The 26,632-nt window shown below is 46.0% G+C and overlaps 1 protein-coding gene across 1 annotated transcript in view; it reads left to right on the top strand.

Annotated features, from left to right (window-relative positions):
• LOC130120436 (titin-like) overlaps positions 1–26,632 on the top strand; it is a 236,549-nt gene that overhangs the window by 171,354 nt on the left and 38,563 nt on the right. Inside the window, 20 exon segments of the mRNA XM_056288972.1 lie at positions 24–299; positions 501–802; positions 982–1,282; positions 2,496–2,795; positions 3,351–3,638; positions 5,038–5,340; positions 5,640–5,942; positions 6,194–6,499; positions 6,703–6,990; positions 7,165–7,455; positions 7,799–8,086; positions 8,381–8,663; positions 9,369–9,676; positions 9,772–9,876; positions 10,011–10,208; positions 10,461–10,757; positions 10,893–11,480; positions 11,609–11,911; positions 13,345–19,988; positions 20,076–26,582. Coding sequence (XP_056144947.1) covers positions 24–299; positions 501–802; positions 982–1,282; positions 2,496–2,795; positions 3,351–3,638; positions 5,038–5,340; positions 5,640–5,942; positions 6,194–6,499; positions 6,703–6,990; positions 7,165–7,455; positions 7,799–8,086; positions 8,381–8,663; positions 9,369–9,676; positions 9,772–9,876; positions 10,011–10,208; positions 10,461–10,757; positions 10,893–11,480; positions 11,609–11,911; positions 13,345–19,988; positions 20,076–26,582 — 18,479 coding nt within the window.

Genomic DNA, 26,632 nt, shown 5'->3' with positions numbered 1-26,632 from the left:
ATAATCTTCTTTCCTATCTACAGTGCCTCCAAAGATTGTTATGCCGGAGACTGTGGGTGCCAGAGCTGGAGCCAAGCTCAGGGTGGAGGCCGTGGTCTCTGGAAAACCATCTCCGTCCTGCAAATGGATGCGGGGCAAGGATGCTGTGGTGCCATCTAGCCGTCTGGCTGTCCACAAGTCTGGTAACCTGTGTGTGCTGATCATCAAGGATGTTTCCAGGACTGACAGTGGGGAGTACAGTCTGGTAGCGGAGAACAGTTCTGCTAAGACGGAACAAGCCCTGAACATCATCATCAGAGGTCTGTGTTCTTTTAATTCCTAAAAATAATGACTACATTGTGTGAATGACATATGAATTTAGATGTAAAACTGGAAAGCAAAGTATGGACTCAACAAATATAATCAAGAAAACGGGATGAAATGAAATAATGCTTTTAGGTGGTGTAGGAAGGGCTGATGTTTAAGCTTGACTGAACATTGGTCATCTCTGTGTGTTTCAGACATCCCTGGTCCTCCTGAGGGTCCAGTTGAAATCAGTGACATTGACTCTGACGCCTGCTCTCTATCCTGGAATAAACCCCTGGAGGACGGCGGCAGCAACATCACCAACTATGTAGTAGAGAAGTGTGATGTGAGCCGGGGCGACTGGGTCACTGCTCTCTCTTCTTGTGGAAAGACAGGCTGCAGGCTTGGCAAGCTCATCCCTGGGAAGGAGTACATCTTCCGCATCCGTGCAGAGAACCGCTTCGGAATCTCAGACGCCGTACAGTCTGACAGGATGGTTGCCAAGTTCCCCTTCGGTGTGTTTGACAGAATTATTTGTAATTGTTCCTCTAATGGGAATAGACTCCAGATTTATTAGACTGTTGCATGTTTATTTTCTGTTATGTTCATCAGATAATATGCTCTAATGTCAATACAGAAACAGGCTTGATCCTGTGTCCTCATTTTACTATGTTAAATCTGTTGCTATGAACAGAGGTCCCTGGTGAACCCCTCAACTGTCGCATCAACAAGACCAACAAGGACTGTATGTTTGTGGCCTGGGACAAACCCGAGAGCGACGGTGGCAGTCCCATCACTGGCTATTACATTGAGCGTAAAGAGAGGAACAGCTTGCTGTGGGTCAAGGCCAACGACACCGTTGTTCGTACTACCGAGTACCCCTGCGCCAGCCTTATTGAAGGCCTGGAGTACACATTCCGAGTGTCTGCCATCAACCGTGCTGGTCAGGGCAAACCAAGCAAGAAGACTGACTTTGTCACTGCCAGGACACCTGTTGGTAAGTTAACTGTGCAACATGTCACTGTGTACTTTTTTCCTCTTTAACCTCGTGTTGTCCACACATTCTGTATACGACCCTGGTCTTAAGGGTCACTTATGAGCCGCCTTCATTAAACCTCTAAATTAAAGCAACTTCATTTAATTTTAAACCCCAAATCTATTTTGCATGAAGAAGCAGCCTGTCATTCATCACAAACTGTGTGACTATCTGGGTTTTCCCTCTCCACGGTGCAGAAAGACTGCATGTAATCACTGGACACCCATTGTTTTTATAGGGTCACATGACCCACACATGTCTTAGGGTCCAACATGACCCTGAGACAATCTTAGTACCCTAGTGGTGTACAGCTTTCATGGAAATATGAACAAAAGCAACGTTTCACTGCTTCTAATGTTGGGGTCACTGTAGGAAAAGTCATCACATTTCAGGTTGAAAAAAGATAATTTAAGTCTTTTCTCTGCTGTTCAACACCGTTATGGGTCATTTTGACCCGAAGACAACAGTAAGGGTTAAACATCCATCCATCCATTATCCAAACTGCTTATCCTACTCTCAGGGTGGTGGGGATGCTGGAGCCTATCCCACCATGAACTCTGATTTTTATCAAATGTGAACATTCCCTACATGTAGACTCACTACGCGACAGAACTAATTTGACATTGATCAATTGAGGAATGCATACCTTACAATGGCATTATTCAAATGATGATGTGTATGTCCGGGTAGCGTAGTGGTCTATTCTGTGGCCTACCTACATGGGGCTCGCCAGGTCGAATCCCCCCTTTGTTGCCTCCGGCTTGGTCGGGCGTCCCTACAGACACAATTGGCCGTGTCTGCGGGTGGGAAGCCGGCTGTGGGTATGTGTCCTTGTCACTTCACTAGCGCCTCCTATGGTCGGTCGGGGTGCCTGTTCGGGGGGGAGGGGGAACTGGGGGGAATAGCATGATCCTCCCACGTGCTACGTCCCCCTGGTGAAACTCCTCACTGTCAGGTGAAAAGAAGTGGCTGGCGACTCCACATGTATGGGAGGAGGCATGTGGTAGTCTGCAGCCCTCCCCGGATCAGCAGAGGGGGTGGAGCAGAGACCGGGACGGCTCAGAAGAGTGGGGTAATTGGCCAAGTACAATTGGGGGGAAAAAATGATAAAAGTGTATAATTTTTCTAGATGACTCTTGATTTTTCTTTTTTTTCCCCCTTCATTCCTTCACAGACACACCAGGCAAACCAGACATCCTGGACGTTACCAAGAACTCGGTTACTCTGGTCTGGACCCGTCCAAAGAACGATGGTGGCAGCAAGATTATTGGTTACTATGTGGAGGCCTTGAGGTTGCCAGGAGATACCTGGGTGCGGTGTAACACCAGCAGCCAGAACTGCCCCAGAGAGGAGTACACAGTGACTGGCCTGGAGAGAGACCTGCAGTACCAATTCAGAGTCATTGCCAAAACCGCTGTTAACATGAGCAAAGCCTCCGAACCCACAGATCCTGTCCTCGTCTGTGCAGAGAACGGTATTGTTTTTAATCTGCCTTTCATTTGGCTGATATGGCTAGCTGACTAATCATCTAGTTTATTAGGCTGATATGGCTAGCTGACTGATTATCTAGTTTATTAGGCTAATATGGCTAGCTGACTAATCATCTAGTTTATTAGGCTAATATGGCTAGCTGACTGATTATCTAGTTTATTAGGCTAATATGGCTAGCTGACTAATCATCTAGTTTATTAGGCTAATATGGCTAGCTGACTAATCATCTAGTTTATTAGGCTAATATGGCTAGCTGACTAATCATCTAGTTTATTAGGCTAATATGGCTAGCTGACTGATTATCTAGTTTCACTGTTTGTCAAGTAAGTTAGCATATGCAAGGAATACTGGAAAAATACTAAGGACATAATGTAACATTCCAAAAGCAGACAGACCATGAGTGTCAAAAGAATGTCAATCTGATATGAGACTATTGTGTGTGCGCGCGCACACACACACACACACACACAACCCCTCAGACTTACCGCCTGGCAGGGATAATCACAACTCTTAACCATCGCCTCTTAACTCACTACAGTTCCACCAAGACTAGAGCTCGATGCCAAGATGCAGAAGGGTCTAACGGTGAAGGCTGGTGCCACGGTCCTCCTGGAGGCTGAGGTGTTTGGTAAACCCATGCCTAAGGTGACCTGGAAGAGAGGAGATGACAGCCTGAGATCTGCTGCAGGCCACATCATCACTCATCAGAGACACCACTTCCAACTGGAGATGACTGGAGTGACCAAGGAACACACTGGAACCTACACCATCTTGGCTGAGAATGCTAGTGGATCCAAGACTGCAGAGATTAGCCTCAAGGTTCTGGGTGAGTTGTCCTATCTATGGTTTGGATGTATTTTTTTCAACAGTTTTTCTGGTATTTTGGAGGTTTTTTTTATCTTAATAATCAGTAATTCTGTTTTCATGTTAAACACACAGATACAAATTGCTAATAGTTCACATCATAACATTTACAGAAACTATCTATCTATCCATCTATCTATCTATCTAATCCTAGCTACATATTCATATTACATTACTAGAGGAGTGCACTCAGTAAAGTGCAGCTCTCTGCCAGGTGTTTGTATCTCCCCTTCTCTGGTGTTCGAACTTGGTGAAAAACATTTTCTTCACCTATCGGGAGAAGGGAAATACTCCTACACAAGGACAGAAAAACCAGTGTTTTCCTATCATTATAAGACAGGTGCCAGCGCCCAATTCAATTGAACAGGAAATATGGGGGGGGGGGGGGTTAATATGCAGCACTCAAGCTAAAAAAATCTACCTAATAAAAACGTTTTGCCTGTCAGTCTGTGGATGTGCAGTCTCCTGGGAGGATCCTCGCACGAAAGCGAGCAAGTCTGACATGAAATGACAGAGATCAGCCATCATCATTTCAAAGCCCTTATTAAAGGACTTCAGATGTGCTTAACCGTCGTGGTTTTCATGATGTAAAATGAATCAAGGTGAAGGGCTGCTGTGCTGACTGACTTTCATTCATAAAACAACGGCGAGAAAACATAGCTCAGCCACGGGACTGTTTTATTGTAGCTACCGAGATGATTCCCAGCCGGGACTGATTAGGCCTACTCTTGATATTGTTAGAGCCGAGTTTTAACATGGGAGACTATGGCACTTCCTTGTGGGGGCGAAGTGAATACGGTGGGTTGTTGTCGGATCACCCAGTGTTCCTTCAGTTCTGCTGTGCTGAGATCAGCAGGGAAGGATTTGCTGACTTGAGAAATACAATCGACGTCTCGTTTACTTTCAAGACTCATACCCGAATACATAATGTTTTGGCTTTGACACGGCCACTGCCCGATCTGGCTCAGCCGCAGATGTGAGTCGCGCATGCGCACGGTTGACTCAGAGCGGGTGGCGACGGGGAGCAGTGTTGATCAAGCGAGCTAGAGAGTGAGTGAGGAGAGGGAGCGGCGGTAGCGAGAACAAACGTTTTTCAAAGGTTTTGAACCACCGCAACCATGAGCGGTTCTTGATCATACAGTCATAACTGTGTACAAAATATTTTAGGCTGATAGGTCCAGTAGTTTGCGAGTTTAGCTGCGGACACACACACACACACACACACACACACACACACACACACACACACACACACACACACACACATAATCCCCCCCAGGCTAAATCCATTTGATTTTAAATCTCATTAGAAATTATTGCAATACACCCCTGAACTCCCATAATACATTTCTCCTCCTCAGATATCCCTGGCCCCCCTACCAATGTCAAATACATTGAAGTGTTTGCCACCAATATCAAGGTGGCCTGGGAGCCTCCAGTGAAGGACGGTGGTGCAGCCATCACCAACTACATCATAGACAAGCGTGAGACCAGCAGAGCCAACTGGGCCCAGGTCGCATCTAAGATCAAGGGTGATGTCCATGAGTTAAATGTGGAGAAGCTGATCGATGGTCGGGAATACCAGTTCCGTATTCGGGCTGAGAATACTTGGGGAGTTGGAGAGCCCTTCATCACCAATCCAGTCATCAGCAAGAATCCATTCGGTAAGTCCAGTCTGTGCATTGCAGAATACCAATACTTAAGATACCCCTAGATTCAACAAACTGCCAAAAGGCCAACAAGAGTAGCAAGAGTACTGCCAGCTAACATAAAATGATTGAATGAAATGTTTACCTCAAATACAAAAATAAAAAACTCAATCAATATTACTAGTGCAGCAATTTTTACTGGAATTCAAACAAGGACCAAGGTCAAAGGATGAAAATTATATTGGGTCTAGAATGTAAACCTTCTTCATCTGCTACTCTTGTCACTGAAAACCAAACCCTGATCTCCTTCCAAGATGTCCCTGGCCGCTGCGAAGCCCCAGTGATCACCAATGTCACTAAGGATCACATGACTGTGAGCTGGAAGGAGCCAGTAGAGGATGGTAAATCCACCATCCTGGGTTACATTCTGGAGAAGAAGGAGAGCAAGGAGATAAACTGGACCAAGATGAACAGAAAGCCCATGTTGGAGAGGACTCTGGAGGTCAGCAACCTCACTGAGGGAACAGAGTATGAGTTTAGAGTCACCGCTGTCAACCGGGCAGGACCTGGAAAACCCAGTGAACCATCTGCTGGCGCCTATGCACAGGATCCCCTCAGTGAGTTGAAAAATCTCTGGAGTTCTCTGCCAGTGTTTTAAATGTATCATTTTAAAGTTAATCCAGTTATGAGATGTGTTCTTAAAAGTCCTTTCCTCTTAGTTAAACAGAAACTTGCCTTTTTTAGTTAGTGAACAAATCTGAAGCTCGTTCCACACCAAAGAAAACTTCTGTTTCTCAGAAATGTCCCAATGAAAGAAAACTTGAATAAATGTTTTAAATCTAACATGATTGTATGTCATCTACCTCAGGTCCTCCTGGACCAGTGTTGAACCCCAGTGTGACAGACACCACCCACAGCACCATCAGCCTCACTTGGACTGCCCCAGCCAACAATGGAGGCAGCCCCATCCTGGGCTACCTGGTGGAATGCAAGAGGACCAATGGAACTGACTGGATCCGTTGCAATGTCCCCAAGAACCTGCAGGAAACCAACTATATCATCCAGAACCTCATTGATAAGTCTGAGTACCACTGCCGCATCACAGCCGTCAACAAGGTTGGCTTCAGCGAGCCCTGTGAAGTTCCTGGCAAACACGTCGCTAAAGACATCATTGGTATGTTCCAATTGGTTACTCAGACATTTTATAAGAATGCTGTACAAATTAATTATTAGAAATAATGTTAAATAGTAAATAATTCTACCTGGGTTTTTATTGGATGCAGCTCTGTTATTGTGCAAAATACAAGAAACACTCCCATTCCTTACTTGACCGCAAAACTTGTGTGTGTGTGTGTGTGTGTGTGTGTGTGTGTGTAGTTCCTCCAGAGGCTGAGCTGAGTGCAGAGCTAAAAGAAGTGCTGGAGCTGCGTGCCGGAGCTACCATGAGACTACAGGCCACTATTAAGGGTCGTCCCACTCCTAAAGTCACCTGGGCCAAGATGAACACTAACATCAAGGACCGCCAAGGCATCATCATCAAGTCCACTGACACAGACACTCTGGTGCTGGTGGAGAGTGTCAACAGATATGATGCTGGCAAATACATCCTGAACCTGGACAGTACCAGTGGAATGAAGATGTACACTATCGTTGTCAAGGTCTTTGGTGAGTAAAGGACTCATCCATTTGTTTTAGTCATTTAGTAAATAAGAATTTTTGAAATCGTTCACAAGCTAAAAATGGTTTGATTTAGCTTATCTTTCATACCTACATTTACTTACTAAGTAGTCATTGCCTTTCATTACCTCCTACTATGTCTATGTTGTGTTTTCTCTGCAGACACTCCTGGGCCACCAGTCAACCTAATGGTGAAGGAGACGTCCAAGGACAGTGCCTCCATTGTGTGGGACACTCCTCTAATTAATGGCGGTTATGACATAACACACTACATTGTGGAAAAGAGGGATGCTGAGAGGAAGGCTTGGACCATGGTCTCCAACAACTGTGCCAAGACCTTCTTTAAGGTGTCAGACCTAGAGGCCGGCAGATCCTACTGCTTCAGAGTTTCTGCTGTCAACGAGTTGGGGGCCGGAGAGAACTGTGAGACTGCAGACGCCGTCAGAGCATCTGGTGGGTGTGCTGCTATTGGACTGTTCTTGGCTTTCTGTCAGTGTCATGGCTCTGTGACCATTTTCTGAGATTCCTTGAATCTCACAAATTTGTTTAAATACCACAAGTTGCTGGGAGTACCCGCCGCCTAGTGGCTTACTAATGAATCTACAATACAACTAACAATTTAGCTATTAACATCATTTTGTAAGTTATGGCTAGCTTTCAGTGACCTTAATTATTGCATTTTTCATTGCATAAATTGAATAAATTCAATAAAGGTCAATTGTGTTAGATAATTTATCACTCAGTTTTTAAAGTCAGTAAACAGAATAAAGTTCACCCATATTTTTAACTCTTCCAGAGGAACCCGGGCCTGTTATGGACTTCAAGACCCTGTTGGTCACCAAAGATTCATGCACCCTGAGCTGGAAGAAACCTCTCACTGATGGAGGAAGCCGCATCATCTGCTACGTCCTGGAGGTCCTCAATGGTGATGAAAAGTACAAAGAGCTGATGAGGTCCAAGAACATGCAGTACAGTGCCAAGGACCTGGTGGAGGGTAGAGAGTATAACTACAGAGTCAAAGCAGTGAATGACACTGGAGAGAGCGCTACAAAGGAGCTCACTGTGGTTGCCAAGGACCAGATCAGTAAGAGGCTTTTTATCTACTTACCACATTCAGAAGAACAACCAGAAATGTCAATTTTTTTTAAAAATTCTCAAAAGACCAGTGTAGTCACAAATGGAAATTCAATCCACATTGTTTGGAGTTAGTACTTAAAATGACCTTGAAGTCAGCAACATTCAAACTGAGCTATGAATACATAAACACAGGAAACAAAAGATGCCCTTTGTTGACACCCTCTTTCAGACCAGCACTGTGATGAGAACTAAGAAAAGGGTTGAAATATGCTGTCTTGTTTTTTTTCCTACCATCTATCAGTTCATCCTACCTGTGACTTGCGTGAGCTGCCCAACATGTGCTACATTGCCAAAGAAGGCAGCACAGTGCGCCTAAAGATCCCAATTATTGGTAAGCCTACACCTAAGGTCTCATGGAAGAAGGGAGAGGACGAGGATCTAACAGACACAGGCAGAGTCTGTGCTGAGTCTTCAGCTGTCAACACCACCTTGCTCATCAGGGACTGTCAGAGAAGTGATGCCTCAAAATACACCATCACCCTGAGGAACAGTGCAGGAACCAAGGAGTCTACCATCTTCATCAGGTAGGCTGGTCTCAATCCACCTTCACATAAAATGCTTCAAAATGATAAAACACAACATACTGCTCTTTTAGTATTCCCTTTAAGACATAAGACACGTTTACAAGATGCCACATTGTGACATCTTAATCTGTCACCATCTTACAATGCTGTGACTGCAACTATTCCCCAATCCTCTGTGAATAGTACACATGGCCATTGTAACTCTAGTTAATGGCCACGCCCATATTTACATATGAAACTGATGGTTGGTTTGGGTCGTTATGCCACTGTATTGTTTAAAGTGACCTCTTCAGTCTCAACTGACCTGCAGTCAGTTGAGATGAAGAGGTCACTTAGATGATGATGGAATGTTTCTGTTTCAAATTCAGTATCAAACTGTTTATTTGCATTGTCTCTTAAATAGATAAATAAAAAGTTGGAGATAAACAGGTAACCAGGGATTTAACCTGGTGATGCTGAAAGTGAACTGACTTCAGCTATGGCTAATGTGTCATGAAATTAAGGGCCTGTAATCCAATCTCTGGCTATTCAGAAAGACCTCATATTCAACTTGTAGATGAAGTTCACCTTATAAAGAAGTTGCAAAATGTTGTGTTGCTGGAAAATGTGATATTATAATCAGATACAGTTATGATTAACAGCAGAAAAAAAACAACAGAACAAAACTATGTAACTACTGTTACAATCTCCTGTCTGCTCTATCAGGGTTGTGGGCAAACCTGGCATCCCTGTCCATCCCATCAAGTTCAAGGATGTGACAGCCGACGGTGCCACGCTGAAGTGGGGTGCTCCCAAGGACGATGGTGGGTCAGAAATCACCAATTACATCCTGGAGAAGAGGGACTCTATCACCAATATGTGGGTGACAGTCTCCTCCTCTGTGGAGACCAACACCATGCGGGTCACTGGACTCCATGAGGGAACTGAGTACATTTTCAGGGTCTGTGCTGAGAACAAGTATGGTGTCGGAGAAGGGCTCAAGTCTGAACCCATTGTTGCTAAGCACCCATTCAGTAAGTGACTAAAAGTTGCGTGGGTTGTACTTTAAACTCCAAAGGTCCATTTTGAATTCTAAAGCAATCGGACTGTGATTTTACCATTTTTGCAGATGTACCTGATGCTCCTGCTCCACCTCAGATCGCGAGCATGCGCCATGATTCTGCCTACCTGGCCTGGTCTGACCCCAGGAAGACTGGAGGGTCTCCTATCACTGGTATGGTCACATTGTCAGCTTCAGTCAGTGCCTGCATTAAACTTTTCTGAGGAACATGAAAATATGATGGCTGTGGAAATGAAAAAAAAATCTATGTAGGCAGGTGATTTCACCAGGGCCTTATTTTTCTTCAGGCTACCATGTCGAGTTCAAGGAGAGGAACAGTATGTTGTGGAAAAGGTCAAACCAGACTGACCTGAGAATGAAGGAGCACAAGGTTACAGGGCTGACCGAGGGCCTGGAGTATGAATTTAGAGTCATGGCCATCAACCTGGCTGGTATTGGCAAACCCAGTGCTCCTACTGACCCGCATGTTGCCCTGGATGCCATTGGTAAGTGACAGATGAGTTTAGGGATGTTATATTAAAAATGTAATTTTAACTATAGGTTTGGGACAAAAGAGGATGAGAGTTCGATAGGCAAAGTTGGGAATATTAAATAAGAGAGTTGTTTAAAGAGTACAAATTCAATTAATGTACCTTGGGCTGATTTATCAGTTTCAGTGTGATATATAACTAACTTACTAGTTAGGGAGAGGTTTGTGGAATTCTGCTTTCCAAAAACACTGGCTGCTGTCCATTCAGATGCACCTGGTAGACCAGATGTGATCAGTATCACCAGGAGCACTGTGACCCTCCAGTGGACGGAGCCGGAGTGTGATGGCGGCCACAGGCTAACTGGGTACATCGTTGAGAGGCGCGACTTGCCTTCCAAGATCTGGGTGAAGGCCAACAACGTCAATGTGGTAGATCCTGCCTTCACTGTTAAAGAGCTTCAGGAGGGCTGCAAGTATGAGTTTAGAATTAGGGCCAAGAATGCTGCAGGTGCTCTGAGCCCACCCTCTGAGCAGACTGACACTCTGATCTGCAGAGATGAATATGGTGAGATTAACACATAAATACTCTTTCATACCAAAAATCATATAATATCACTGTACAAGTACAATGCTACTCAATTTGGTGTCCTGTCAAACTGTATGGTCTTTTATCCTGTACGTGTCTTCTTGTAACCAACAGCTGCACCAACCATCACCATTGATGCTCAAGTCAAGGAGGGTCTGACTGTCAAGGCTGGTGACACCATTGTCATCACTGCCACCAGCATTTTAGGCAAGCCTGCACCAACCTCATGCTGGTCCAAGGGAGGAAAATACTTCAAACCCTCTGACATTGTTCAAATCGAGACCACCCCCACCTCTTCCACCCTATCAGTCAAGTATGCCAGCAGGAAGGACTCTGGAGACTACACCATCACAGCGAGCAACCCCTTTGGCGTGAAGGAGGAGAATGTCAAGGTGAAGGTCCTGGATGTGCCTAGTGCCCCTGGTCCTATTGAGTCTAGTGGTATTTCCTCTGAGAAGGTCACCCTTACCTGGACGGCTCCCACTGAGGATGGAGGCTCCCCAATCAAGTACTACACCCTGGAGAAGAGGGAGACCAGCCGCCTGCTCTGGACTATACTGGAAGAGAAGGTGATTGACTGTCACTACGTGGCCAACAAGCTCATCCAGAGTAACGAGTACATCTTCAGAGTCTCTGCTGTCAATCAGTATGGTGCCAGTGAGCCATCTCACTCTGAGCCTGTCAAGATGGTCGATAGGTTTGGTATGTAACTTTTCAAAACGTTTCATATCTCTGTGGTTATTAAAACACTATCTTTTGTACTAAATGTATAAACTTGATTAGTCTTATTTAAGTTTAATGAATGTACTTTGTTCTGACTGTGTGTGAAGGTCCTCCTGGCCCACCATCTAAACCTGATGTTGAGAATGTCGGTGGGCATTCTGCCACCGTAACATGGAAGAGACCGGCTGAGGATGGAGGAAGTGACATCACAGGTTACTGCGTTGAGAAGAAGGAGAGGAAGGCCACAAGATGGGTCAGGGCATCCAAAAAGACCATTGCCGAGCTCAGCTATGAAGTTAAAGGTCTCACTGAGGGCCTAGAATACGAGTTCCGTGTTCTTGCTGAGAACATAGCTGGCTTTGGAGAACCAAGCGAACCATCTATGCCAGTTAGAACAAAAGTTGTTGCCTGTAAGTAGAGCATGCCATGTGGCTTTGCCACACTTTAAACCAAATGTTCTTAGTTGTCCTATAATCATGAGAAAATACTTTGTGGATGAAGAAAGTCTTGGTTAACAGAAATATTACCCTCTAAGTAGTGGGATGTAATGGTTCACATACATCATATATACCTTCGGTGCAAGCCTCAGGCCATGCAGAACAGTACACCTTTAATGGATCCGGGATTCACAGAAGCTTGCTTGTGTGTGTGTGTGTGTGCGTGTGTGCGTGCATGTGATTACATTTAAAATATATGTGCACAATTTTGACTAGGCTGTTGCCTATAGAAGATTTCAGGTTTTGCTGTGGGTAATCTGTAGAAAATAGTTTATGGAACCACTATTTCTGCTCCAACTCCCAGTAGTCAAATGTCAGATGTTGGCAAATGTCAAACTCTCCAAGTAAACCGAGCCTGCATATGTAATTGCAGATAAACGATGTGTTAGCACTGTTGTCACTTATGACCACCAGATACCATGTTGGCGTCTGCGATTTGAAAAGTAAACGGGCAAATAATTCATTGCCTTTTATAACAGTTCAATGGAAAAGAGAAATAAAGAAAGATCAATTATCAAAGATGCCAATATTCTAAAAAGCAATTTGAGAGAATTCTATGAAACATTGTTTTAAGGTTAATGGGCAGTCTTAGCAAGTCACCTTTAACATTTTTGCAAACTTATTACATTATCATATAATAAAATGAGTGTCCCTGACTCTCTCTAGTCATGATTTTTGTTGTTTATATATGATGAAAGTTAAAAATCTTCAGGAATGGGCATCTGGGTGATGTAGCAGTCTATTCCGTTGCCTACCAACACGGGGATCGCCAGTTCGAATCCCCATGTTGTCTCCGGCTTGGTTGGGCGTCCTTACAGACACAATTGGTTGTGCCTGCAGGTGGAAAGCCAGATGTGGGTATGTGTCCTGGTCACTAGCACCTCCTCTGGTCAGTCGGGGTGCCTGTTCAGGAGGGAGGGGGAACTGGGGAGAATAGCGTGATCCTCCCACGTGCTACATCCCCCTGGCAAAACTCCTCACTGTCAGGTGAAAAGAAGTGGCTGGTGATGCAACATGTATCGGAGGAGGCATGTGGTAGTCTGCAGCCCTCCCCGGATTGGCAGAGGGGGTGGAGCAGTGACCAGGACGGCTTGGAAGAGTGGGGTAATTGGCTGGATACAATTGGGAAGAAAAAGGCGGGGGAGGATCTTCAGGAATTCGTTAAATATGGTCACCTTAAAATACATTCATTCGGTGGCCCCCTTTTTTTTTTTAAAAACTAAGAACCAAAGACTCAAATAGAGGCTGAACCGTGAGTTTTGAGAACCATTAAACCCTAACTTGTGATGTGACTTTTTATCCAATTAACTATTAATCCCTTTATAATAATCCCTTGTTTTGTTTAGATGTGCCTGGACCTCCATTCAACCCAAGAGTTACAGACACAACGAAGACCAGTGCTAGTCTTAACTGGGGTAGACCTCTTGAGGATGGTGGACTTGAAGTTACTGGATACGTGATTGAGCACAAGAAGGAGGGAACAGAGGAATGGATCAAGGACACGCCATCCTCACTACTGAGGATTACAGAGTTTGTTGTTCCTGGGCTTGAGACTGGAGCAAAATACCACTTCAGAATCAGTGCAGTAAATGCTGAGGGGCAGGGTGAACCTGGTGAGACCCAGGAGCTGGTTGAGATTGTGGAGCGTGCAGCAGAGCCTGATCTGGAGCTTGATGTTGAGCTAAGGAGGACCCTCGTCGTCAGGGCTGGTTGCTCCATCCGCCTCTTTGTGCCAATCAAAGGACGCCCTGCTCCAGCCGTTACTTGGACCAAAGAGGGTGGTCCTGTTCCACGTGCCGTCATCGACAGCTCTGAGTCATTCACTATGCTTCTCATCCCTGACAGTTCGCGGATTGATGCGGGCAAATATGAGCTGACCCTTGAAAACTCAGCAGGGAAGAAGAGTGCCTCTGTTAATGTAAGAGTTCTGGACACACCAGGACCTCCACTGAATCTGAAGCCAATCAAAATTGACAAGGAGAGCATCACTCTTCAGTGGGAGATGCCTCTCATTGATGGTGGAGCCAAGATCACTAACTACATAATAGAGAAGAGAGAATCGACTCGTAAGGCTTACACTACTATTATTACACATTGCCCAACCACTTCAGTCAAGATCCCTGAGCTGGGAGAGGGCTGTGAATACTACTTTAGAGTACGTGCTGAGAATGAGTATGGCATCGGTGAGGCTGTTGAAACTTCAGATCCAATTCGTGCATCTCAGGCACCTACTCCCCCAGAGAGCATTATCCCTACTGATATTACTAAAAATTCAGTGAGTCTGGCATGGACCAAGCCAAAGTTTGATGGTGGCAGCAGAGTGACTGGATACGTACTTGAGGCTCAGAAGAAGGGAACTGATCAGTGGTCCCATGTGACAACAGTCAAGACCATGGATTACTCAGTAAAGAATCTAAATGAAAATGAGGAATACGTTTTCCGTGTAATGGCAGTCAACCAGTCTGGCAGAAGTGCTCCTCGTGACAGCAAGCCCATTGTAATCAAGGAGTCCACCTCCCTGCCTGAGTTTGACCTGCGTGGTGTGTGCCAGAAGACTATTATTGCTAAGGCAGGAGAGGACATAAAGGTCGAGATTCCAGTCATTGGACGTCCTAGACCAACTATTTCCTGGCAGAAGGATGGTGCTGCATTGAAGCTCACCCAGAGAACCAATGTGGAGACCACTTCTGCTACTGTAATCTTGACCATCAATGAATGCACAAGAGCTGACAGTGGCACATACACTATGACAGGGAAGAACATCATTGGTTCTGTGTCAGACAATATAATTGTTAAAGTGCATGATGTTCCTGGGCCTCCTAAAGGACCGATTAAAATTGAGGAAATATCTCGTACCTATTGCGTTTTTGCATGGGACACCCCTGAAAATGACGGTGGTGTTCCTATCAACAACTATGTGGTTGAGATCAGGGACACCACTACCCAAACTTGGATCGAGTTGTCTTCCACTATAATTCGCACCAAGTTCAAAGCCACTCGTCTGATCACTGGATCAGAATACCAGTTTAGAGTGAAAGCTAAGAACCGATATGGCACTGGACCTCCCATCACCTCAGAGGCAGTGGTGGCTGCTTATCCATTCAAGGTTCCTGGGCCTCCTGGCACTCCTAAGGTTATTGCATTCACTAAGGACACAATGACAGTAGGCTGGAATGAGCCTGTGTCCGATGGTGGAAATGAGGTTATTGGATACCACATTGAGAGGAAGGAGAGAAGCGGCATCGTGTGGCAGAGGATCAGTAAAGGAATAGTGAAAGGAAACATATTCAAATCCACAGGCCTGGAAGATGGAATTGCCTATGAGTTCCGTGCCATGGCTGAGAACATGGCTGGGATCGGTAAACCCAGTAAGGCCTCAGAGGCAATGCTAGCCCTTGACCCTGTGGACCCACCAGGTCAGCCAGTTCCTGTTTACGTTAATAAGAATGTGATCACTATTCAGTGGACAAAACCTGAATATGACGGTGGCTTCAAGATTACAGGCTACACAGTGGAGAAGAGAGATCTCCCTGATGGTCGTTGGATCAGAGCCAACTTCACTAACATCATTGAAACTACATTCACTGTTAGTGGTCTGACACAGGATGCTTCCTATGAGTTCCGTGTCATGGCCAGAAACTCAGCTGGTGCAGTTAGCGTGCCCTCTGAGCCTTCAGATCCAATCACCTGCAAGGATGACATTGTTGAGCCACGTATTATGGTTGATGCGATCTTTAAAGATGTTTTTCTTCTGAAGGCGGGGGAGACCTTCAAGCTTGACGCTGACATTGCTGGTCAACCAATCCCATCCATGGTCTGGACCAAGAATGGAAAGGAGGTTGAGAACACAATGAAATTGGAGGTTAAATTTACTGACCTGACAACCACTCTGATCAACAAGGACTCAGTCCGAAAAGATGGCGGAGAATTTGTTCTGACTGCCACTAACACTGGTGGATTTGCTAAGCACATATTCAATGTAAAAGTGCTCGACAGGCCTGGACCACCAGGTGGACCTATTAAAGTGTCTGATATCACAGCTGATAACTGTGTAATGACATGGAGTCCACCTGAAGATGACGGTGGTGCCAAAATTGACAGTTATGTTATTGAGAAGCGTGAGTCAAGCAGACTTGCATGGACTAATGTGGCTTCAGATCTGCAGGTCACACAGTACAAGGTGACTAAATTGCTCAAAGGAAATGAATACATCTTCAGAGTGATGGCAGTAAACAAATATGGAGTTGGCGAGCCTCTGGACTCAGAGCCAACAATTGCTGACAATCCTTACGTACGTCCAGATCCTCCACAGAGTCCAGAAGTGACAGCAGTCACTAAAGATTCAATGATTCTAATGTGGCAAGCACCCAGGAGTGATGGAGGTAGCCCCATCACAAACTACAACATTGAGAGGAAGGACAGAATTGGTCTCCGCTGGGTCAAATGCAACAAGAAAAAAGTCAAGGAGCTGCAGTTCAAGGTAACAAACCTTGTTGTAGGACATGAATATGAATTCAGAGTCATTGCTGAGAATGCTGCTGGATTGAGTGCACCAAGTACATCAAGTCCATTCTACAAGGCCACTGATACACTGTATCAGCCGGGATCTCCTTGCAACCCCAGAGTGCTGGACACAACCAAGTCCTCCATTACTGTTGCCTGGAACAAGCCTGTGTATGATGGCGGCTCCGATATCACTGGCTACATTGTGGAGACCTGCATTCCATCTGAGAAGGAGGAAGAGGAAGAGTGGACTATTGTTACACCCAAAGAAGGTCTCCTTGCCACCTCATTCACAATTATCAACCTGAAGGAGAACCAGGAGTACAAAATTAACATCTCAGCGGTCAACAGCGAAGGGATCGGAGAGGCGGCATCGGTACCTGGCAATCCCAAGGCTGAGGACAGATTCCTCCCGCCTGAGCTTGACTTGGATGCTGAGCTCCGTAAGGTTATCAGCCTCAGAGCATGTTGTTCACTGAGACTGTTTGTGCCCATCAGAGGCAGACCAGCACCTGAGGCTAAATGGACCAAAGAGGATGGTGAGCCTGTTGAGAGGGCAACTATCGAGAACACTACATCATACACATCACTAATCATTGAGAATGTCAACAGATTTGATAGTGGAAAGTACAATCTCACTGTAGAGAACAACTCTGGATCCAAGACAGTTACAGTACAGGTCAGGGTTCTTGATACACCAAGTGCTCCACAGAACCTCAAGATTAATGCAGTCACAAAAGAATCTGTCTCTCTGATTTGGGATCCTCCCGTAAATGATGGAGGAGTTAAGATTAAGAACTACATTGTTGAAAAGCGTGAGTCGACAAGGAAAGCATATGCCACAGTTAATGCAAACTGTCACCACACCACCTTCACAGTTGAACAGCTCCAGGAAGGATGCAACTACTACTTCAGAGTTTTGGCTGAGAATGAATATGGGATTGGTTTACCTATTGAGACAGGTGAATCAGTCAAGGTTTCTGAGAAACCACAGCCACCAGGTAAGGTCACCCTTAAGGATGTCACCAAGAACAGTGTCACCTTGTCCTGGGAAAAGCCAGAGCATGATGGAGGCAGCAGAGTTGGCTGTTATGTTGTTGAGATCCAGCCCAAAGGTGTTGATAAGTGGAGCCAGTCAATGATTGTGAAAGAAACTGAGGCCACTATAAGTGGACTTAATGCAGGTGAAGAATACATGTTCCGTGTATCAGCAAGAAATGAGAAAGGAACCAGTGACCCACGACAAATCGGGGTACCTGTGATTGTTAAGGATCTTGTAATTTCTCCAGCTGCCAAACTTCTGTTCAACACGTTCAGTGTGAAGGCAGGAGACGATCTCACAGTAGAGGTTCCATATATTGCTCGTCCCAAAGCTGCTGTGTCTTGGGTGAAAGATGGTGAGCCACTTAAGAGAACTACCAGGGTGAACTTTGGTGCCACAGACACAATGCTGAACCTCAAGATTAAGGAGGCTGCTAAAGATGATGTTGGCCACTACCGTATCACTCTTAGCAACACAGCTGGAGAGACTACAGCAGACATTGGCATTGTTGTTCTTGATAAACCAGGTCGGCCAGGTGGTCCAGTTAAAGTGGAGGAAGTCACTGCTGATAGTGTAACAATCTCCTGGAAACCACCAGAGTATGATGGCGGCTGCACCATAAACAACTACATTGTGGAGAAGAGAGACACATCGACCACTAACTGGATGGTTGTGTCTCCCAACTTAGCCAGGACAAAGATCAAGGCTGGCAGGTTGAGGACTGGCTGTGAGTATCAGTTCAGAATCACAGCAGAGAACAGATATGGAAAGGGTCCAGTTCTGGTCTCAGAGTGTGTTGTGGCCCAATACCCATACAAGCTCCCAGGACCCCCAGGAACACCTTCCATTGCAGCCTCCACTAAAGACAGCATGGTGGTGATATGGAATGAGCCTGTGAATGACGGTGGAAGCACAATCCTGGGCTACCATCTTGAATGCAAAGAAAGAAATAGTATTCTTTGGGTGAAACTGAACAAGTCCCTTATAACTGACCAAACCTTCAAGACCACTGGCCTAGAACCAGGAATGGAATATGAATATAGAGTATACGCTGAAAACATTGTTGGAATAGGCAAAGTAAGCAAAGTGTCTGAGGGTCACATTGCAAGAGATCCTTGTGATCCACCTGGTACCCCTGAGGCCACCAAAATCACCAAGGATTCTGTGACCATTACCTGGACCAAGCCTGAGTACGATGGTGGTGCAAAAGTCACTGGCTATGTAGTAGAGAAGAAGGAGCTGCCAGAGGGCCGCTGGCTGAAGGCTAACTTCACTAATGTCATTGAAACAGAATACACTGCCACAAGCCTTGTGAAAGACGAACAGTACGAGTTCCGTGTCATTGCCAGAAATGCTGCAGGGGTTTTTAGCAGTCCCTCTTACAGCACTGGTCCCATCACTGCCAAGGATGAGATCGAGCCACCTCGCATTAGCATTAGCCCAGAGTACACAAAGACTATTGTGGTCAATGCTGGAGAAAACTTCAAGATTGATGCAGATGTTCATGGCAAACCACTGCCCTCTATCCAGTGGATTAAGGGAGAGCAAGTGCTGGGCAACACTATTCATAGAGAGATTAAGAACACAAACACACAGGCTTGTATCACTGTGAAGGAGGCTAAACTTTCAGATGGAGGCCAATACACTCTGCTGCTGAATAATCTGGGTGGGGAAAAGGCTGTACAGGTTAATGTGGTTGTTCTGGATAAACCTGGGGAACCACAAGGGCCGCTTGTTGTCCAGGGCATCACTAAAGATAGATGCTGCCTTGCCTGGAAACCACCACTGCAAGATGGTGGCAGCAAGATCTCTCACTATATTGTGGAAAGGAGAGAGACAAGCAGGTTGGTATGGACTGTTGTTGAACCCAAAGTAGAAAATACTTGCCTGAAGGTTACCAAGCTCCTGGAAGGAAATGAGTACATTTTCAGAGTCTATGCAGTCAACCAGTTCGGAATGGGTGCACCTCTTGAGTCGGCTGCTGTCATAATTAAAGACCCATATGTGCCTCCTGGATCACCCAAGGGCTTAGAGATTTCAGATATTAAGAAGGATTCAATGGTATTAACCTGGGAGGCTCCTTCCGATGACGGAGGCAGTCCTATCACTGGGTACATCATCGAGAAACATGACAAGGAAGGTGTGAGGTGGACGAGATGCAACAGGAAGACAGTCACAGGCTTGACATTCAAGGTCACTGGACTCATGGAAAGTCATAATTACGAGTTCAGAGTAGCAGCTGAGAATGTTGTTGGTGTTGGTGAGCCAAGCTCTCCCACTGTCTTCTTTAAAGCTCTGGATCCTATCTTCAGGCCTGGACCACCACAAAACCCCAAAGTTACTGACACAACTAAGTCATCAGTCTTCCTGTCATGGGGCAAGCCTATGTATGATGGTGGCTGTGAGATTCAGGGGTATATTGTTGAGTACTGTACCACCACAGCAGCTCAAGAAGTAACTTCTGAGGCCCCTGTTGAAGCTTTAGTTGCTGCTCCCACAGAGACATCATCTGCAGATGTGCCAGCTGCAGAGGGGCCTGCTGAGGAATGGATAACGTGTACACCACCAACAGGCATCAAAAAGACCAAGTTTGAAGTTGTAAACATGAAGGAAAATCAGGCATATAGGTTTAGAGTCTGTGCCATCAACAAGGTTGGAGTTGGTGAGCATGCAGACATCTCTGGAGTTGTTGTTGCTCAGGACAGAGCAGAAGAACCAGACCTTGACATTGACCCAGAACTGAGGAAGATTGTGACCATCAAGGCTGGAGCTTCCTTGAGGCTGTTCATTCCCATCAGAGGAAGACCAGCTCCTACCATCAAGTGGGACAAAGATGAAGCTGCACTCAAGGAAACTGCTCAGGTTGAGGTGACGAGCAGTTACACCTCCCTTGTTATTGACAAGATGAGCAGAGTTGACAGTGGAAAATACACAATCACTGCAGAAAACTCCAGTGGAACTAAGTCCAGTTTTGTTGTGGTCCGTGTTCTCGACACACCAAGTGCTCCAGTCAATTTGAAGGTGAAGGAAATCACAAACCAGTCTGTTACACTGACATGGGAACCACCCCAGTTGGATGGTGGAGCCAAGATCAAAAACTACATTGTTGAGAAGAGGGAGAGCACACGCAAAACATATGCAGCTGTGGTAACAAATTGCCATGCTCTTTCATGGAGGGTTGAGCCACTTCAGGAGGGTTGCAGTTATTACTTCAGAGTCCTTGCTGAGAATTTACATGGTGTTGGCATGCCTGCAGCAACTGTTGACCCTCTCAAAGTCTCAGAGGTGCCTCAGTGCCCAAAGAACCTGATTGTTACTGATCAGACCAAGACAAGCATTTCTCTTGCCTGGGAGAAGCCTGAGTATGATGGAGGGAGCCGAGTTATGCAGTACCTACTGGAGGTTCAAGTTAAAGGTCAGGAAAAATGGTCTGGTGTTAACACATTCAAAACAATGGAAGCTACCGTCTCCAACCTAAACCAGGGAGAGGAATATCTATTTAGAGTCACAGCCATCAATGATAAGGGAAAGAGTGATCCCAGAGTTCTTGCTAGCCCAGTGATGGCCAAGGACTTGGTCTTTGAGCCAGACATTAGACCAGCATTCAGCAGCTACAGTGTCAAAGTAGGCAAAGACCTGAATGTTGATATTCCAATCTTTGGACGCCCTAAACCAACAGTGACATGGAGTAAGGATGGTGCTCCCCTGAAGTTCACTACCAGAGTCAACATTATAAATAAACCAACACACACAACTCTGAGCATCAAGGAAGCAGCAGGTGATGATGGAGGCATGTATGGCATAAGTGTTGCTAACTCAGCTGGAAAGAAGGACACAACCGTTGAAGTTACTGTTCTTGACAAGCCTGGTCCTCCATCTGGCCCTGTGAGGTTTGATGAAATCACAACTCAGAGTGTGACTCTGTCATGGGACCCACCAAAGCACAATGGTGGCTGCCAAATCTCCAACTACATTGTGCAAAAGAGAGACACTACTACATCAACATGGGAGAATGTCAGCATCAACTGTGCCAGAACCACAATCAAAGTGCTGAGGCTGAAGACTGGAGCTGAGTACCAATTCAAGATCATTGCTCAGAACCGCTATGGCAAGAGTTATGGTCTGGATTCATCTACCGTTGTGGCTCAGTACCCTTACAGAGAGCCAGGCCCGCCAGGCACTCCCTTCATTTCCTCTCTCTCCAAGGATCACCAGATTGTTGAGTGGCATGAACCCGTCTCAGATGGAGGCAGCTCTGTCCTTGGCTATCATCTTGAAAGAAAAGAGAGAAACAGCATCCTCTGGGTCAAGATCAACAAGACTCTTATTCATGAGACTAGTTTCAAAAGCCACCCATTGGAAGAAGGTGTCGAATATGAATACAGAGTTTATGCTGAGAATATCGTTGGCATTGGTAGGTGCAGCAAGCTCTCAGAAGGTTGTGTTGCCCGTGACCCATGTGATCCTCCTGGCACTCCAGAAGCTATCCATGTGACCAAAGATACCATTGTCATCCAGTGGACCAAGCCTGAGTATGATGGTGGCAGTACTATAACTGGTTACATTGTGGAGAAACGTGACCTGCCAGAAGGCCGCTGGATTAGAGCCAACTTCACTAATGTGATTGAGACCCAGTTCGCTGTCACTGGCCTGACTGAAAATGCACAGTATGACTTCAGAGTTATTGCTAAGAATGCTGTTGGAACTATCAGCAAGGCATCTTACAACAGTGGACCAATCATTGCCAGTGATGAAGTTGAGGCACCAAAATTCTCCATTGATCCCACATTCACTAAAACTATCATTATTGATGCTGGAGAGACATTCAGGCTAGATGCTGATGTCCAAGGCAAGCCACTGCCCACAATCCAGTGGTTTAAGGATGAGAAGCCAGTTGAGAATACACTCAGACTGGAGATCAAAAACACTGACAACCATGCCATGATCATTATTAAGGATTGTGTCAGAATTGATGGTGGGCTTTACACTCTCCAACTGACAAATGTAGCTGGAACTAAAACTGTTCCTTTCACTGTTGTGGTTCTGGACAGACCCAGCTCATGTGAAGGACCTCTCCACATTACTGGAGTTGCTGAAGATAGATGTACACTATCATGGCGTGCTCCTCTTCATGATGGAGGCAGTCCCATTGCACACTATGTCATTGAGAGGAGAGAGACCAGCCGCTTGGCTTGGACTGTTGTTTCCAACAGCTGTGATGCAACATATTACAAGGTCACCAAACTGCTAGAAGGCAATGAGTACATGTTCCGTGTCATGGCTGTTAACAGCTATGGTGTTAGTGAGCCTTTGGTGTCTGGAGGAGTGATCATGAAGACTCCATTTATTCCCCCTGGTCCACCACATGTTGAGGATGTCTCCAACATTGCCCATGATGGAATGACCATCACCTGGTCTGCTCCTGAGAGTGATGGTGGCAGTGAAATCACCAGCTATATTATTGAGAAGAAGGACAGAGCTGGAATCAGATGGACCAGGTGCAACAGGAAGAAGGTCACTGACCTCTCCTTCAGAGTGACAGGCCTCACCACTGACCATGAGTATGAGTTTAGAGTGGCAGCTGAGAATGTGTCTGGATTGGGTGAGCCAAGCCTGCCCACTTCATACTACAAGGCCTGTGATCCCAAGTATAAACCTGGTGCACCAGCATATGTGAATGTGATTGACTCTACAAAAATCTCAGTTACAGTGTCTTGGGGCAAGCCTCTGTTTGATGGTGGCTCTGCCATTCAGGGATACATTGTGGAGGTCTGCAAGGCAGAAGAGGAAGAATGGACTATGGTTACTCCACCCACCGGGCTGCGAGTCAACAAATATGAAATTACTAAGCTCACTGAGGGTCAAGAATACAAAATCCAGGTTTGTGCCTTGAACAAACTTGGAGTTGGTGAACCAGCTGCTGTTTCAGGAACAGCCAAGCCAGAGGAGAGGGTGGACCCACCTCAAATCCACCTGGACTCTGAGCTCAGGAAGGGAATTGTTTTGAAAGCTGGAGGTTCTGTCAGAATCAATATTCCATTCAAGGGCAGACCCACTCCAGAGATCAAGTGGACTAAGGATGAAAGTGACCTAAGTGACAAAGCAGTGATTGAGAGAGCACTCAACTACACACATTTGTCCATTGATTCGTGTGACAGGAGTGACTCTGGAAAATACACCCTGACTCTGACCAACAGTAGTGGTTGTGTGTCTGAATTTGTGTCTGTGAAAGTCCTGGATACACCCGGGGCCCCTATGAATCTTGCAGTCAAAGACATCAAGAAAGACTCTGTCACTCTGGTCTGGGATGCACCACTTATTGACGGAGGTTCAAAGATCAAAAACTATGTCATTGACAAACGTGAATCAACCAGGAAGGCATATGCCAATGTATCAACCAAATGCACCAAGACAACATTCAAGGTTGAGAACCTGGTTGAGGGTGCTATGTACTACTTCAGAGTCATGGCCGAAAATGAATATGGAATTGGTCAAGCAGTAGAAACCAAGACAGCTTCCAAGGCCTCTGAGGTGCCTCTGCCTGTTGGAAAAGTCTTCCTCACTGATGTCACCAAGGCCAGTGCATCTCTGGCTTGGGAGAAACCTGAGCACGATGGAGGCAGCAGAATTGGTGGCTACCTAATTGAGATGCAGCCTAAGGGCACAGACAAGTGGGGCGTTGCAACAAACACAAAGACATGCGAGGGCACTGTCACAGGTCTGAGTGCTGGAACAGAATATCTTTTCCGAATCATTGCATATAATGAGAAGGGGAAAAGTGAGCCCAAGCCACTTGCTGCACCTGTCATTGCCAGTGACATGACTATTGAGCCCAGCATTAAGATGCAATTCAACACTTACAGTGTACTAGCTGGAAAAGATCTGAAGATTGAGTTCCCTGTGATTGGCAGGCCAAAACCCAAAGTCTCCTGGACTATGGATGGTCAGTCTCTAAAGGTAACATCGAGAGTCAACGTGATCAATACGCCAACAACAACTGGCATTCAGATTACAGAGGCAAGGAGGGAAGACTTTGGTAAATATGTAATTACAGCAACTAATACTGCTGGCACAATCACTGAGGAGGTGGGCATTATTATTCTGGACAAGCCCGGCCCACCAACCGGTCCGCTCAAGGTTATTGAGGTGAGCAACACCTTTGTCCATCTTTCCTGGGAGCCCCCAGAATACACGGGTGGATGCCAGGTAAAGAACTACATAGTGGAGAAGAGAGACACTACCACCACAACGTGGCAGACAGTTACTGCACAGCTTGCTAGGACAGCATTCAAGATCACCAAGCTGAAAACAGGTGCTGAGTACCAGTTCAGAATTCTTGCTGAAAACAGATATGGAAAGGGCTTGTCCCTTGACTCCAAGGCCATTGTTGTGCAGTATCCATACAGACCACCTGGGCCCCCAGGGACACCATATGTGAAATCTGCAACCAAGGAGATGATGATCATTGAATGGAATGAGCCAGTTAACGATGGTGGCAGTGCAGTTCTTGGTTATCACCTGGAGAGCAAGGAGAGAAGTAGCATCCTGTGGAACAAACTCAACAAGACTCTCATCACTGACACTCAGTTCAAGATCTGCAACCTTGAGGAGGGCATTGGATATGAATTCAGAGTCTATGCTGAAAACATTGTTGGTATTGGCAGATGCAGCAAAGTGTCTGAATCATTTGTTGCCCGTGACCCGTGTGATCCTCCTGGTGCCCCTGAGGCTGTCACTATCTCTAAAAATCTCATTAAGATTCAGTGGACCAAGCCTCAGTATGATGGTGGCAGCAAAATAAACGGATATGTAGTGGAGAGGAAAGACTTAGCCTCTCCTGAGGGCCGCTGGGTAAGAGCCAACTTCACAAACATTATTGAGACTGAGTATACCATCACCGGCCTTACAGAGAATGAACAATATGAATTCAGAGTCATTGCAAGAAATGCTGCTGGAGTCTTCAGTGAGCCATCTGACAACTCTGGACCAATCACTGCTACTGATGAAATTGAACCACCAAGAGCTTCAATGGATCCAAAATACAAGGATGTCATTGTTGTTAATGCTGGAGAAAATCTGCTGCTCGATGCAGACATCTATGGCAAGCCAGCTCCTGATGTTCTCTGGCTGAAGGAGGGCAAGGAGATGGACAGGGCCCTGCGCATTGAAGTGAAAAACACACAGAAACGTGCGGCCATAACCATCAAGGATGTCACCAAGCTGGATAGTGGCCACTATGACCTCAGCCTCAAAAACCTGGGTGGCGTTAAGACCTTTCCAATCACTGTAAAGGTCCTGGATAAACCAGGTCCTCCTGCTGGACCCATCAGGGTGACTGGAGTCATGGCTGACAGATGCTTCCTTTCCTGGTCAGAGCCAACTCTGGATGGTGGAGCTAATATCATTCATTACATCCTGGAGAAGAGAGAGACTAGCAGGCTATCCTGGACAGTGGCCGCACCAAACATCCAGGCTCTGAACTACAAATTGACCAACTTGATGGCTGGAAATGAATATATTTTCAGAGTGAGGGCAGTTAACAAATATGGCATCGGTGACTATCTGGAGACTGAACCAGTCATTGCACGTAATCCATACAAGCCGCCGAGTGCTCCTGGAACTCCAGATGCAAGTCAGATCACAAAGGACTCAATGGTGCTCTCATGGACTGCACCAGAGCAAACTGGTGGGGCTGACATTGATGGTTACCACCTTGAGAAACGTGACAAGGATAGTGTGAGGTGGACCAAGTGCAACAGACAGAAGCTGAATGAAACCCACTTCAAGGTCACAGGACTTATGACAGATCACTTCTATGAGTTCCGTGTTGCTGCTGAGAATGAGGCAGGAATGGGAGACATGAGTGAGCTCTCCTTGTTCTACAGAGCATGTGATGCTACCACCCCACCTGGACCTCCACATCATCCAAAAGTGACAGACTACACCAAGTCCTCTGTATCATTGTCCTGGGGAAAACCTGATTTGGATGGTGGTGCCTACATCAAGGGATACATTGTTGAGATGAGGGAATATACACCAGTACCAGAACTAGCAGAGGAGGCAGAAGTAGCACCAGCAGTAGAGGCACT

This window comes from Lampris incognitus, chromosome 11 (assembly GCF_029633865.1).
Source record: "Lampris incognitus isolate fLamInc1 chromosome 11, fLamInc1.hap2, whole genome shotgun sequence".
In the NCBI taxonomy this organism is placed as follows: domain Eukaryota; kingdom Metazoa; phylum Chordata; class Actinopteri; order Lampriformes; family Lampridae; genus Lampris; species Lampris incognitus.
Note: the sequence above shows the minus strand (reverse complement) of the source record. Positions and strands in the feature narration are given on the sequence as shown.